General features: G+C 41.3%; 1 protein-coding gene across 1 annotated transcript in view; it reads left to right on the forward strand.

Annotated features, from left to right (window-relative positions):
- The first annotated feature begins 9,518 nt into the window (after positions 1–9,518).
- The window catches only part of si:ch1073-396h14.1 (disintegrin and metalloproteinase domain-containing protein 10), a 68,766-nt gene continuing 62,619 nt past the window's right edge, over positions 9,519–15,665 (forward strand). Inside the window, 4 exon segments of the mRNA XM_023971803.2 lie at positions 9,519–9,790; positions 11,060–11,207; positions 11,332–11,450; positions 11,580–11,735. Of these exon segments, the coding sequence (XP_023827571.2) occupies positions 9,730–9,790; positions 11,060–11,207; positions 11,332–11,450; positions 11,580–11,735 (484 nt within the window). The 5' untranslated portion in view covers positions 9,519–9,729.

Raw genomic sequence — 15,665 nt, forward strand, 5'->3', positions numbered from 1 at the left:
AAGGTCTCATGGAGGATATGACTTTTCAAACAGATAATCTTCTCTTAGTGGTGGGAATGTGGGTCTATTGACACACATTATGTCTATCAGGCTTTCTCCCCTCTAGAACTGGGAGTAGTGAAACGATATGGGCCGTTCCACCAATTGGGTGGGTGCCTTTTGAGTAGTGTAACTTGGTAGGAAGAAAAACTTGTTTTCACCTAATTTTAACATTCTGTCACAAAGATCACGTTCAACTGAATAAAAAACATACTTTCCTATCTCAAGAGGTGTTAAATAAATAAAAAAATGACTATAGTGAGTGCCTATTAAGTGCCAAGTAAAGTAACAGGGTTGATGATTTAATCTTAAATCAGCCATGGAATGGAAGCTTGTTGTGTGCAACAGGGAGGGCAATTGAATGCAAGCTTTTCTAGCCTATCTATGGGTAACAGGGTTCACGTGTTATGCTCGACCCACTCAGTTTTCCACCACAAAACACCAGAAAATTGCCTAAAAGAGTATAACCTGCTTTGACACTAGGGTTTGACTATAAGATTTTAAATGTTTCTTCTGAAAAAAAAGGAATAGTCAAAAGGAATAGTTTCACCATGTTAAAATTAAAGTTCAGTTCATATAACAGGGTCGACCTTAAAATGAATCACCAATCGCAYGAAATAAATAATAATCGCCAGAAATGACTGTCAAAGCAACAAAATAACTAGGACTTTACACCTTCGAGAAATGTCTGGGTGATTTAAAATTTGTTAAAATCTTCATAGTAGTTACAGAGGGTGTACAGAGGTACATTTCTGGCACTTTAGCAGTTCTTAAAAAAAAATYGGATTTATTGAATGTTCCATGCAGTGCTCAATATTAAAGGGCACTTCATTTAATATAACAGGCATTTAAAATGCAATATTTGTGCACAATTCTACTTAAAATATCAAAGGGACACAAAGGCACTCATTTCGTGGAACAACCCATATACCTTCACCTTTCCCAATCTTTGAAGCATCTTGAAAATAGTTCACTATGGCAGGGGTAGCAGCCTGCGGCACATGGGACATTGGTGGCCAGTCTAGAGTCTAACACGTTCCATTATTCTATGATTGCAGCCTGAATGGGCTTCAATGGACAGAAATGGGTCAAAATGTTGGCCCTTGGTTACACTTGAGCTCTCCTGCACTATTGACTTTCATACATGGACCCCAGACTGACATACATAGCCTTCAGAAAGTATTCATACCCCATGACTTATTCCACATTTTGTTGTTACAGCCTGAATTCAAAATGGATTACATTGATGTTCTCTCACCCATCTACACACAATACCCCATAATGACAAAGTGAAAACATGTTTTTATAAATGTTTGCACATTTATTGAAAATTAAATACAGAAATATCTAATTTGCGTAAGTATTTATACCCCTTTGCTGTAACACTCCAAATTGAGCTCAGCTGCATCCAATTTCCTTTGATCATCCTTGAGATGTCACTACAACTTCCTTGGAGTACACCTGTGGCAAATTCAATAGTTTAGACATGATTTAGAAAGAAACACATCTGTATATATAAGGTGTCAGAGCAGAAACTATACCATGAAGTTCAAGGAACTGTCCGTAGATCTCCAAGATAGAATTGTGATGAGGCATATATCTGGGCAAGGGTATAAAACAATTTCTAGAGTGTGGAAATTTTCCAAGAGCTCAGTGGTCTCCATCATTGGGAAATTGAAAAAAATGGAACAACCCAGACTCTGCTTAGAGCTGGTTGTCCGACCCAACTGAGCAAACTCTGACAAAACTAGAATGTTCCTTGTCTGAGATGGGAGAACCTGCTAGAAGGACAACAGTCTGTACAGCATTTTACACATCTGGATTTGATGGGAGAGTGGCCAGACAGAAGCCAGTTCTTAAAAAAAGGCAGATGACAGCACGCCTGGAGTTTGCAAAAAGGCATGTGAAAGACTGGTAGATTTTTTTTTTCATGATATGGCAAGACTGCAAAGCGTTATGTCCGGAGAAAACCAGGCACAGCTCATCTCCCATCTAACACCATCCCTACAGTGAAGCATGGTGGTGGTGTCAGCATCATGCTATGGGGATGCTTTTCAGAGGCAGGGAGACTACTAAGGACAGAGGGAACAATGAATGGAGGCAAATACAGGCAAATCCTTGATGAGAACCTGTTTCAGAGTGCAAATGACCTTAGACTGGAGGAGAAGATTTACGTTCCAACAGGACAATGACCCCAAGCATACAGCCAAAGCAACAGTGGAATGGCTTCATAACAAGAATGTGAAAGTCCTTGAGTGGCCCAGCCAAAGCCCAGACTAGAATCCTAATGGAAATCTGTGGAAAGACTTGAAGATTGCTGTTTACCGCCTCTCCCCATCTAACTTAACAGAACTTGAGAAAATCTACAAGGAATAATGGGAGAAAATTCCAAAATCCAGATGTGCAAAGCTGATACAGACATGCCCAAATGTGTTACTACAAAGGATTGACTCAGGGGTGTTAATACCGACAGTACCAGTCAAAAGTTGACACACCTACTCATTCAAGGGTTTTTCTTTATTTTGACCATTTTCTACATTGTAGAATAATAGTGAAGACATCAAAACTATGAAATAACACATATGGAATCATGTAGTAACCAAAAAAGTGTTAAACAAATCAAAGTATAATTTATATTTGAGATTCATCAAAGTAGCCACCCTTTGCCTTGATGACAGCTTTGCACACTCTTGGAATTCTCTCAACCAGCTTCATGAGGTAGTCACCTGGAATGCATTTCAATTAACAGGTGTGCCTTGTTCTAAGTGAATTTGTGGAATTTCTGTCCTTAATGCGTTTGTGCCAATCATTTGTGTTGTGACAAGGTAGGGGTTGTATACAGAAGATAGGCGTATTTGGTAAAATACCAAGTCCATATTATGGAAAGAACAGCTCAAATAAGCAAAGAGAAATGACAGTCCATTATTACTTTATGACATGAAGGTCAGTCAATCTGGAAAATTTCAAGAACTTTGAAAGTGTCTTCAAGTGCAGTTGAAAAAACCATCAAGCGTTATGATGAAACTGGCTCTCATGAGGACCGCCACAGGAAAGGAAGACCCAGAGTTACTTCTGCTGCAGAGGATAAGTTCATTAGAGTTACCAGCCAAATAAATGCTTCACAGAGTTCAACTTAAACTGTTCAGAGGAGACTGCGTGAATCAGTACTTCATGGTCGTATTGCTGCAAAGAAACCACTACTAAAGGACACCAATAAGAAGAGATTTGCTTGGGCCACGAAACACAAGCAATGGACACAAGCAATGGAGACCGGTGTAAATCTGTCCTTTGGTCTGATGAGTCCATATTTGAGATTTTTGGTTCCGTGTCTTTGTGAGACGCAGAGTAGGTGAACGGATGATCTCGGCATACGTAGTTCCCACCGTAAAGCATGGAGGAGGAGGTGTGATGGTGTGGGGGTGCTTTGTTGGTGACACCGTTTGTGATTTATTTAGAATTCAAGGCACACTTAACCAGCATGGCTACCACAGCATTCTGCAGCGATACGCCATCCCATCTGGTTTGTGCTTAGTGGGACTATCATTTGATTTTCAACAGGACAATGACCCAACACACCTCCAGGCTGTGTAAGGGCTATTTGACCAAGAAGGAGAGTGATGGAGTGCTGCATCAAATGACCTGGCCTCCACAATCACCTGACCTCAACCCAATGAGATGGTTTGGGATGAGTTGGACCGCAGAGTGAAGGAAAAGTAGCCAACAAGTGCTCAGCATATGTGGGAACTTCAAGACTGTTGGAAAGGTATTCCAAGTTAAGTTGGTTGACAGAATGCCAATAGTGTGCAAAGCTGTCATCAAGGCAAAGGGTGGCTACTTTCAAGAATCTAAAATATATTCAGATTTGTTTAACACTTTTTTGGTTACTACATGATTCCATATGTGTTATTTCATAGTTTTGATATCTTCACTGGTATTCTACAATGTAGAAAATAGTAAAAATAAAGAAAAACCCTTGATATGAGTAGGTGTGTCAAAACTTTTGACTGTAACTGTATATAAATGAAATATTTAATTTACATTTTCAATACATTTGCTAAAATTTCGAAACATGTTTTCACTTTGTCATTTTAGGGTATTATGTGTAAAACACAGCAAAATGAATAATTTCTGAATGCCCTGTACATTAATTAGAATGGTTGTCTGTTGAGCTATGTCAGTGTCATGAGAACAACAGGCAATTTGTTGAACACATCAGTGTGGACATTATTTGGTTTAAAGGCATGAAATCGATGGGCTTCTCTGTATTGAATCATTTTATGAAGTGGGTTATGAACTAAAGGGGTTAATAGATGGATTGGGTAAGTCTAAAGATGAAGGTGGTTTGATAATTCCCATAACCTACGAACCCAGGGAGATCCAAGTAATCTAGGGCATAGTCTTCACTAATCACTCCCGACCCTTTGTCTCTGAATACCGCTCATTTGCAGGGTCAAATGTCACATCTAATGTTGGTTTGAATTAGTTTCACTAGCAACCAAAAAAGCTCACAAAGTTAGTTTGAACCATTGATACCCGTGGTAAAAACATATTATTCCTATGGGATTAGAACTAAAGGCTGAGTGTGCAGGGACAGAGGAGAGAAGAGAGCTCTATATCTTGGCTTTTCCTAGGGCTGACTATTAAAGACTCCATATCGGACTAGACAGCCGTACATTTACAACTTTAGAGACCTCATGAAATGTTGAGGTCACGTGGTTACATGTGGGTGGGATGGGTGTGTGATGTCATATTTCACATCAGGCCGTTCAACCCTGGCCAATCGGTTTAAGGCAGGGTGATTTGGGGGAGTCTGTCAGGGAGCGGAACAGCAGCAGGAGAGATAAAGGGTATCCTATGATTCAGGTTTGAGAAGTTAACTCAAACTTTGGTCAGTTCGGAGTTCAACACAGGATAACTGGTCATACGAATGTGGCTCACATTTTAGTCAGGTAAATTTCTATTGCAACGAATCCTTCAGAACTAACCTGCTCCGTGACAGGCTAACTCAGGACTAACTCCGTTTGTCTTGAATGAAGTGTCTAGGACCTGAGTTGATGACCAATGAAATGGGATTCTCTCCCTCTCACAAGAATTGCGACATCGTCCCCTTCATTTGAGGAACTGATWAAATATTTTATGAATCAAATGTTTTTTTGTGTAAAAAAAAGAATAAGATGTTAAAGATGGCATTAACGATAAGAAAAAAGAGCACTTCAAAAAGCCTATTTCACAACATAGCCTGTTGAATTTGCAAGATAACTTTTCCTTCATTTTGATTTCGGCACAATTTTAAATGTGACACTGACTTGCCCATGGATTTATGTTTCAGTATTGTCTCAATTAAGAGTTTGGTGTTCGACTAGCCATGTGTGACTTACACACGCAGGCGGTCAAGCAATATCCGCTGTCGTAGTCCGCTGTTGTAGTGCGGATGAAACCTAAGCTGGAATGTGAAACTAACTGAAGCTGGTTAGTTTTAGAAAACCCTGAGTAGATCTAGCTTTCTTCGTATGATGCCCCTATAATATAGCCGTAAAGAGCAAAATATTTACCTGGAGGAGCCCACCTCTAGTCGTGACAGCTGTGTTTCTCTGGAGGTAAACCAGATCAGACAAGAAGTGGAATTAGGGTTTAGGTCTTCATTTCAGTGTCAGACACAAGACATTGTCTGGCTACTATTCTTACTGCCATGATTAGCTCCTCTGTGTCCCTGGCATGAAAATAGTTAATGTCATGTTCAGCAGTTGCTCTTCATCTATTACCATTTACAATAACTTGTATTAATTGTGATTTTTAGATCAGTTCGATTCTGTGTCCCCTCTAGGTACGTATATGCAGTGCTTGTCTTAGCACTCTTCCACCTCTCCTTTCATATTGAGGTAATATGTGCATACCTCAGACCAGATGAAGTGCTGGTGTCTGGCTTGTGTCATCACAGTGTGGCCGGAGGAGATGCATTTCTCAGCTGTAGCCAGTTTGTCATGCAGCACTGCAGGGCCTACTGAACAACATCCAAATGAAAACACATTACAGTAAAATATGATTTAAAGCAACTGTTATCCTGCTGTGTGTAATCTCTTATATAGGAACCTGGCTTTGACCCTTTATGACTGAGAGTGCACCATAGTTCTGTCCAGTCATTGGGTTGCCTTGTTCCGTTTGGGATGGGAATGTCTCCATTGAAGTTTCCTCAACTGAAAACTTTCACGTTTGTTAATTGAATGAGTGGATTTGCAAGTAAAAGGAGGTCTATGAAAACCCCAGATGGTCTTTTTTTGTTCTAGTTTCGTGAGGAATCCCTCAACTGATTGCATTTATTAGAACTGGTGACGTCCATGGGTGCATCCCAAATGGCACCCTATTCCTTATAAACTGAGTGTACAAAATTAGGAACATCTGCTCTTTCAATGACAGACTGACCAGGTGAATCCAGGTCAAAGCTATGATCCCTTATTGATTGTCACTTGTTAAATGCACTTCAATCAGTGTAGATGAAGGGGAGGAGACAGGTTAAAGAAGGATTTTTAAGCCTTGAGACAACTAAGACATGGATTTTGTGTGTGCCTTTCAGAGGGTGAATGGGCAAGACAAAATATGTAAGTGCCTTTGAACAGGGTAGATGCCAGGCGCACCGGTTTGAGTGTGTCAAGAACTGCAATGCTCCTGGGTTTTTCACACTCAACAGTTTCCCGTGTGTATCAAGAATGGTCCAACACCCAAAGGACATCCAGCCAACTTGACACAACTGTGGGAAGYACTGAAGTCAACATGGGAAGCACTGAAGTCAACATGGGCCAGAATCCCTGTGGAACACTTTCGACACCTTGTAGAGTCCATGCCCTGAAGAATTGAGTCTGTTCTGAGGGCAAAAGGGGGTGGTGTAACTTAAAATTACGAAGGTGTTCCTAATGTTTGGTATACTCAGTGTATCGCACTTGTTACGATGTACACTGAGAGTCGGGAAGCAAGTTCAGGGAGTGAATACATTTAATAAATAAACGAACACAACAAGAAACATGACCAGCGCACCAACATGATACAGAAACAGAAACAATGATGACTGGGGAAGAAACCAAAGGGAGTGACATACAGTTGAAGTCGGAAGTTGACATACACCTTAGCCAAATACATTTAAACTCAGTTTTTCACAATTCCTGACATTTAGTAAAAATTCCCTGTCTTAGGTCACTTAGGATCACCACTTTATTTTAAGAACGTGAAATGTGAGAATAATAGTAGAGAGAATGATTCCCACATTCCCAGTGGGTCAGAAGTTTACATACACTCAATTTGAATTTGGTAGCATTGCCTTTAAATTGTTTAACTTGGGTCAAACATTTCGGGTAGCCTTCCGCAAGCTTCCCATAATAAGTTGGGTGAATTTTGGCCCATTCCTCCTGACAGAGCTGGTGTAACTGAGTCAGGTTTGTAGGCCTCCTTGCTCACACACACTTTTTCAGTTCTGCCCACAAATTATCTAGAGGATTGAGGTCAGAGCTTTGTGATGGCCACTCCAATACCTTGACTTTGTTGTCCTTACACCATTTTGMTACAACTTTGGAAGTATGCTTGGGGTCATTGTCCATTTGGAAGACCCCTTAATTGTATTATTATTATTTTACCTTTATTTAACTAGGCAAGTCAGTTAAGAACTAATTCTTATTTTCAATGCTGGCCTAGGAACAGTGGATTAACTGCCTTGTTCATGGGCAGAAGGACAGATTTTTACCTTGTCGGCTCGGGGATTCAATCTTGCAACCTTCCGGTTAATAGTCCAACGCTCTAACCACTAGGCTACCTGCCGACCAAGCTTTAACTTCCTGACTGATGTCTTGAGATGTTGCTTCAATACATCCACATAATTTTCCTGCCTCATGGTGCCATCTATTTTGTGACATGCACCAGTCCCTCCTGCAGCAAAGCACCCCCACAACATGATGCTGCCACCCCCGTGCTTCACGGTTGAGATGGTGTTCTTCGGCTTGCAAGCATCCCCCTTTTTCCTCCAAACATAACGATGGTCTCTAGGGCTAAACAGTTCTATTTTTGTTTCATCAGACCAGAGGATATTTCTCTAAAAAGTATGATCTTTGTCCCCATGTGCAGTTGCAAACCGTAGTCTGGATTTTTTTATGGCGGTTTTGGAGCAGCTTCCTTGCTGAGTGGCCTTTCAGGTTATGTCAATATAGGACTCGTTTTACTGTGGATATAGATATCTTTTGTACCTGTTTCCTCCAATACCTTCACAAGGTCCTTTGCTGTTGTTCTGGGATTGATTTGCACTTTTCGCATCAAAGTACGTTCATCTCTAGGAGACAGAACGCGTCTCCTTCCTGAGCGGTATGACGGCTGTGGTGTTTATTCTTACATACTACTGTTTGTACAGATGAACGTGGTACCTTCAGGCGTTTGGAAATTGCTCCCAAGGATGAACCAGACTTGTGAAGGTCTACAATTTATTTTCTGAGGTCTTGGCTGATTTATTTTGATTTTCCCATGATGTCAAGCAAAGAGGCACTGAGTTTGAAGGTAGGCCTTGAAATACATCCACAGGTACACCTCCAATTGACTCAAAAAGACATGACATCATTTTTTGGAATTTTCCAAGCTGTTTAAAGGCACAGTCAACTTAGTGTATGTAAACTTCTGACCCACTGGAATTGTGATACAGTGAATTATAAGTGAAATAATCTGTCTGTAAACAATTGTTGAAAAAATGACTTGTGTCATGCACAAAGTAGATGTCCTAACCCCACTTGCCAAAACTATAGTTTGTTAACAAGAAATTTGTGGAGTGGTTGAAAAACGAGTTTGATGACTCTAACCTAAGTGTATGTTAACTTCCGACTTCAACTGTATAAAGGGCAGGTAATCAAGGAGGTGATGGAGTCCAGGTGAGTGTCATTATGCAGAGATGTGCAAAACGCTGGTGACAGGTGTGCGCCATAACAAGCAGCCTGGTGACCTAGAGCCCGGAGAGGGAGCACACGTGACAGCACTGCTTTTAACTTATGGGTTTTTACTTCCCTTTATATAAGTCTGATGACCGTCTTTCAATCAGAATATCTTGACTTTTGTTCCATATTGCTCCCCAAAATATAACACATTGTCTATTATAAAACATTCTCCAAATAGATCTAATTTGTGGGGGAAGTATGCCTATAGGCTAATCAGTCTATCACTGTCTCCAAGGGGAGTTTCCAGCTAACATTATCTAATACAACTAKCCTAAATAAAGATAATGGTAACTTCTCACCCCAATTCGTGTTATTGTGACTGTACCAACCACAATTTTTTTTATGACCTTTATCATTACCTCTATGAAACAGTAACACCATTGTTGTGAAACCACTGTTACCTAATACACATTCGTCTTCACTAATTATATTTAAATAATATATAATAATTTGGTGGGTGCTTATATTTGTCCTATTTCACACATGTACAAGTGTGTGTTAATACGCATGTGTGAATTGGAAATGTGTTTTTTTGCATATATTTTTTGCATATATTTTAAAGGACTCCCTAACTGTATAACAACAAGTCTGAATTTGCCTTGGACTGTGTGTGTTCCTATCTTCCAATGGTAAGTCATGGCATGAGCAGCTATCTAGTCACATTCCACAGTGAGGAGACCACAGGTAAGCAGCGAGAGAGAGAGACAGAAAGGAAGGAAGCACAGAAGACATCATGAATACACCTCAATACTGCCTTCTGATGTTGCTTATCTACTCGGGCGGACCCAATGCAGGTAGAATGGCTTTTATTTCCTGTGTGACACTTGACACTGTTAGGTTATTTTTGAGGTGTGACAAGTCACGCGATGCAGGGGGGTTCGGTGGCCTACCCTTAGCTTGAAACTATCAGACAAGACAGGGGATCTGCCTGAGCTTGTCCTCTGTGTAATGCAATGGCCAACAAACACATAGGACTACATTGCTACAAAGGCCTCCATGTCTTGTTAATGCTGTGTTTTGTTTGATTAGATATGATATGAGATATTCTTTATGGAAGCTTTGTGTGAGTGTTATATGGACAGTGTGTGTAAGCCCTTGACCATCTGTTTGGCATGATCTTTGACAAAGGAGAAAACAATGTAGCACGATAATGGGGAAGTTGTTGTTATGATGAAATTATGTCACTTTTATCTGCTGTCCATAGGCCTACTAGAAATAGGGAAATGCCTGATATTTATAACACAATCTGAATGGCAAAGTTGAAATGGATGAGAAATGTTCATAATGCCTGCCTCTACACAAAGTAAGCCCCAGTTCCGTGCATCACTTCCCTACAGTAGGTCATTTATCTATAGACATTGTTTGTTTTGCCCCTCTCAAACGTTGTTATATTATCAAATCAATCACATTTTTATTTTTCACATGCGCCAAATACAACAGGTATGAAATTCTTACTTACAAGATCTTAACCAACAATGCAGAGTTTTAAAAGTACGAAATTTGTGCAAAAAACAACAACAGTAACACAATAAAATAACAATAACGAGGCTATATACAAGGGGTAGCGGTACCAAGTCAAAGTGGAGGGGTACGGGTTAGTCAAGGTAATTGAGGCAACATGTACATGTAGGTAGGGGTAAAGTGACTATGCATAGATAATAAACAGAGTAGCAGCAGTGTATGTGAAGAGTGGGAAGGAATGTGAATGTATGTGTGTGTGTGTAGCGTCAATATGCATGTGTGTGCGTGTGTGTTTTGAGTGTGAGGTTAGTCCAGTGATTGTACATCGAGCCTGTGCAAGCGAGTCAGTGCTAAACATAGTAATAGATAATAATAAAATAAGGGGGTCAAGGTAAATAGTCCTGGTAGCCATTTGATGAACTGTTCAGCAGTCTTATGGCTTGGGGGTAGAAGCTGTTAAGTCTTTTAAGCATTGTTTGTGCAGTTTTCTGGAAAATGTTTTTGATTACGTCACAAAGCAGGTTAACACAGTTCTCACACCAGACAAGATAAAGCCACTGTATCTAAACTTTCCTCTGTCATTTCTATGTCAACTTCTCTAGGAGCTCTGAATGGTATTAGCCCGTTCATAAGGCATTACGAAGGCTTGTCTTATGATCGTGAGGCCTTACACAGGAGACACCGGCGTGCCAAACGAGAGACCCAGCCTCAGGACCAGACACTGCAGCTGGACTTCAGAGCTTTTCTCAGGTACTGGACACAAGCCCAGGAGCTGCTGTTTAATTTCCTTTCCAATTGAGTATATAATTGTCAACACTTCTTTCAATGTTTGCTTCACTCTTTGTGTTTTGTGTCACACGATTGTTTACTGTAGGACCTTCCGGTTGCGTTTGAGGCGAGACACGACGGGATTCACAGAGCCTTTTGAAGTCTTCTCTGAAAATATATCAAGTACAGCAGACCTCTCCCATCTATATTCTGGAGAACTTGAAGGTATATGACACTTCAGGGATTCGTGGCTTTATAATCCAACATATTGTAGCCTGCCTCCCCTCAATCTGCCTATCAGTCTCTCTCCCCCCTCCATCTCTCGCTAACTCCCACCTGTCTGTTTCTCACCAGATGAGAAGGGATCTTCCTGTCACGGCTCGGTCATCCAGGGCCAGTTTGAGGGTTCTGTCCTCACAGCCAATGGAACGTATTACATAGAGCCCGTCCACAGATACACCARCCAGCCCACACAACACCACTCCATCATCTACCATGAGGACGACATGGGTAAGAGAGGACTGTTGAACATCTAATGAATGTTCTTCTCAAGTGTATATTAAAACGGTCCAATGCAGCCGTTTTTATCTCAATATCAAATCATCTCTGTGTAAAAATGAAGTACCTTACTGTGATTGTTTTCAACTAAAGCAGTCAAAAATAGTCTAATGGGAGAGATATGTAACCTGACAACTAGCTGTTATTGGCAGTGAGGTTTGAAACTCTCTTTGTTATTGGTCTATTAACTTATACCGCATGGTGATGTCGCCAGGCAGGCCAAAACTCCACCCATACAAAACAAGCTGAAATTTCAGGTGATCTTTCCAAACAGCTCTTACACTAAAATGGCATTATCACMATTTTCACAACTTTCACAGTATTATTCCAACCTCATAGTGTGGACATATATAAAACACAGGAAAATCAGTTTGACTGCACTGGGCCTTTAACGGCTATATTGCTTCCCCAAAATGATAATGGTCTATTTCAAACGAATCTCAAAATATCTCTCCTATTGCGTCACATGTGTGTATCCACCCTTCCTCATTTTTGGAATGAAGAAATCAATATAAACCTATAATCAGACCATGAACTCATCTACCAAAGGTTAGGATGACATACAGTGCATTCGGAAAGTTTCCAGACCACTTCACTTTTTCCACATTTTGTTACGTTACAGCCTTATTCTAATATTGATTAAATTGTTTTTCCCCTCATCAATCTACACACAATACCACATAATGACAGAGCAAAAACAGTTTTTTAGAAATTGGAAGGTGAACCCATCCCTGAGAACCTGTGGGCTCTGGAGCAGGTTTTCATCAAGGATCTCTCTGTAATTTGCTCTGTTCATCTTTCCCTCGATCCTGACTAGTCTCCCAGTCCCTGCCGCTGATGCTGCCACCACCGTGCTTCACCATAGGGAGGGTGCCAGGTTTCCTCCAGACGTGACACCTGGCATTCAGGCCAAAGAGTTCAATCTTGGTTTCATCAGACAAGAGAATCTTGTTTCTCATGTTTTAGGTGCCCTTTTGGCAAACTCCAAGCGGGCTGTCATGTGCCTTTTAATGAGGAGTGGCTTCAGTCTGTCCACTCTACCATAAAGGCCTGATTGGTCRAGTGCTGCAGAGATGGTTGTATTTCTGGAAGGTTCTCCCAACAGGGGAACTCTGGAGCTCTGTCAGTGACCGTCCGGTTGTTGGTCACCTCCCTGACCAAGGCTCTTCTCCGCAGATTGCTCAGTTTGGCTGGGCGGCCAGCTCTGGGAAGAGTCTTGGTAGTTCCAAACTTCTTCCATTTAAGAATGATGGAGGCCACTGTGTTCTTGGGGACCTTCAATGCTGCAGACATTGGTACCCTTCCCCAGATCTGTGCCTCAACAMAATCCTGTCTCGGAACTTTACGGGCAATTCCTTCGACCTCATGGCTTGTTTTTTTTCTCTGACATGCACTGTCAACTGTGGGACCTTGTATAGACAGGTGTGTGCCTTTCCAAATCATGTCCAATCAATTGAATTTACCACAGGTGGACTCCAATCAAGTTGTAGAAAAACCTCAAGGATGACCAATGGAAACAGGATGCACCTGAGCTCAATTTCGAGTCTTATAGCAAAGTGTCTGAATAATTTATTTGTAATAAATTTGCAAACATGACTAAAAACCTGTTTTCCATTTCTCATTATAGGATATTGTGTGTAGATTGATGAGGGAAAAAAGTATTTAATCCATTTTAGAATAAGGCTGTAATGTAACAAAATGTGGAAAAGGGGAGGGGGTCTGAATACTTTTCGAATGCACTGTATTTTATGACATCATGTTCAGATGAAATGGACTAATGGTCAAGGCCTGATGCCTCCTACTCCTTACCACACAAAACCAGGGCAGATCAGCAGAGAAGATCCTGCTCCAGGGCCAGACTAATGACTGTCAATGGTTCCCTATCTTTCCTTTTAGCCTAACCCAGTCTAAAGCCTTAAACCAGTAGGCTGTGAGCCGGGGTTACAGTGGGTCAGTGATGCAGTCAATCTCTGTGCTATTTAGAGCAGAAAGGGTTAACGGGTTAACAGCAGAGTCCTCTTATGGAGCTCTGGGGGGTGGGAGGAGGTGGAGACTCACTCAGAGCTCCAGCCAAAGAGAAAAAAAACCTGAGCTGGTGTGAGGAAGGCGGAGGAGTGTCAGGTGACTTGGCATCCTCCCAGGGCTGTGAACCCTTGGAGCTGGTTCTCATAGCGATTTTATATTAGGACCCCATCTGAGAGGTTTGGCCAGGTGGCACTCATTGGAAAGCTGTCATCCTGTGTGTGTGTGTGTGTGTGTGTGTGTGTGTGTGTGTGTGTGTGTGTGTGTGTGTGTGTGTGTGTGTGTGTGTGTGTGTGTGAGTGAGTGATTAATTCCAGGAAAGAGGTGGAACAATATTACGCACACAAAACCAAGACCCCCTGCTTGTACTGGAGTCTTCTCAAGGTTTTTGCCTCCACCTCCCCTAAAATAGCCCAAAGCCAAACTGTAGATTTTAGAGGTTTGCTGATGCTGGTTGTAGACAATGTTCTGTACTTTTATACACTTGCCAATATACAGTATAAGCAGGAAGTTATATGGTATGTGATATTTCATTGAAACACAGTGTAACTGATGGAGACAGATGGAGTGTTATATCAGTAGGGGAGAGTGGGGTAAGTTGAGCCAAAGGGTAACTTGAGCCACCTTTGTTTCTAGTAAACCATACACACAATTAATAATTTGACCAAATATTTAGGAAGAGGTCTTCATTTCATTGAGTCTGAGATGGAAGAAACCACATGGAGAAAGTGTTAGCAAGTTAGGTAAAATAATTAAAATKGTTAAAATTGTTCTAAAAAAGTACAAAGTGTATGTTAGGTGATAAAATATGCTTAAAATGATTAAAAGACAAAAATGTATTGTGACTGTGTTGCATTGTGTTTGGGAACTAAAGGTAGACATGGTTTAAAAAGGTAGTGGTAGTTTTTCATTAAGTACAGAAATGTGTAGGCAGCTTAACTTACCCTGTCCCGCGGCTCAACTTACCCCACACTTGGGTTACGTTTAGCCCTTACCCTTTATTTGAAAGCGCTGTTTTCAAAACTGTAATGTTTACATGATATTTGATTATTTCCAGGGATACACAACATCCTGAAATATACTGTATGTAGATATCTTTGTTAGAAAGAATACTATATTTTGCTTCACGGAGTGATGCTGAATGTAAAAAATTACTCAACTTACCCCACAACTAGTGTGAGTGGGCCAGAGGTAATGGGGCCATTTTGTACTACAGTAACTGCCTGTGGTTGACATCTGAACTTGARGTTGGATAAGGATGAAGGTCTCCTGGTCCCCAGACATGGGTTAGGCCCAGGTTTGTTTGTAAATAGGCCTTTAGAAACACATCCCTCCTGACAGACAGACAAACAGACAAACTGAAGGCCAAGCTCATCACAAGGTAATAAAGAAGATGGAGGAAGTTTTACCCCCCATCCATGGAGTCATAAAGCATTGAGATTATCTCCAGTGGCTTGGATTAGAGTAGCCTTTTGAAGTGTTTGTGTGTGTGTGTGTGCGTGCCTGCGCGTGCGTGCGTGTATGAGTGCAGTGAGGAGATAGAGAGGTGGGGGCAGGCTAGTACTGACAAGTCCCCATGCTGTATGGAGTGCTGAAAGAGGAGAAGCAGACAACCTAAAGTAAAAAAAATACCAGAGAAAGGAGTGTCCGAGTGTGCCTGTTTGTGAGCGCTCTGTGGTTACCCCTGGTCATGTGACCACTCTTTTGAAGTCACACCACCATGGTGTGAGAGAGGGGTAACTATCGAGCATTTCCCATGCTGTCTGGGGCTCTGTCATTCACCCTGCTGGCACTCCTTCCGCTCTGGGTGTGATTAGTTAAGAGGTTCACTCAACCCACACCCTGCAAGCAAGCAGAGAC

Source organism: Salvelinus sp. IW2-2015, linkage group LG26, assembly GCF_002910315.2.
Source record: "Salvelinus sp. IW2-2015 linkage group LG26, ASM291031v2, whole genome shotgun sequence".
Classification (NCBI taxonomy): Eukaryota; Metazoa; Chordata; class Actinopteri; order Salmoniformes; family Salmonidae; genus Salvelinus; species Salvelinus sp. IW2-2015.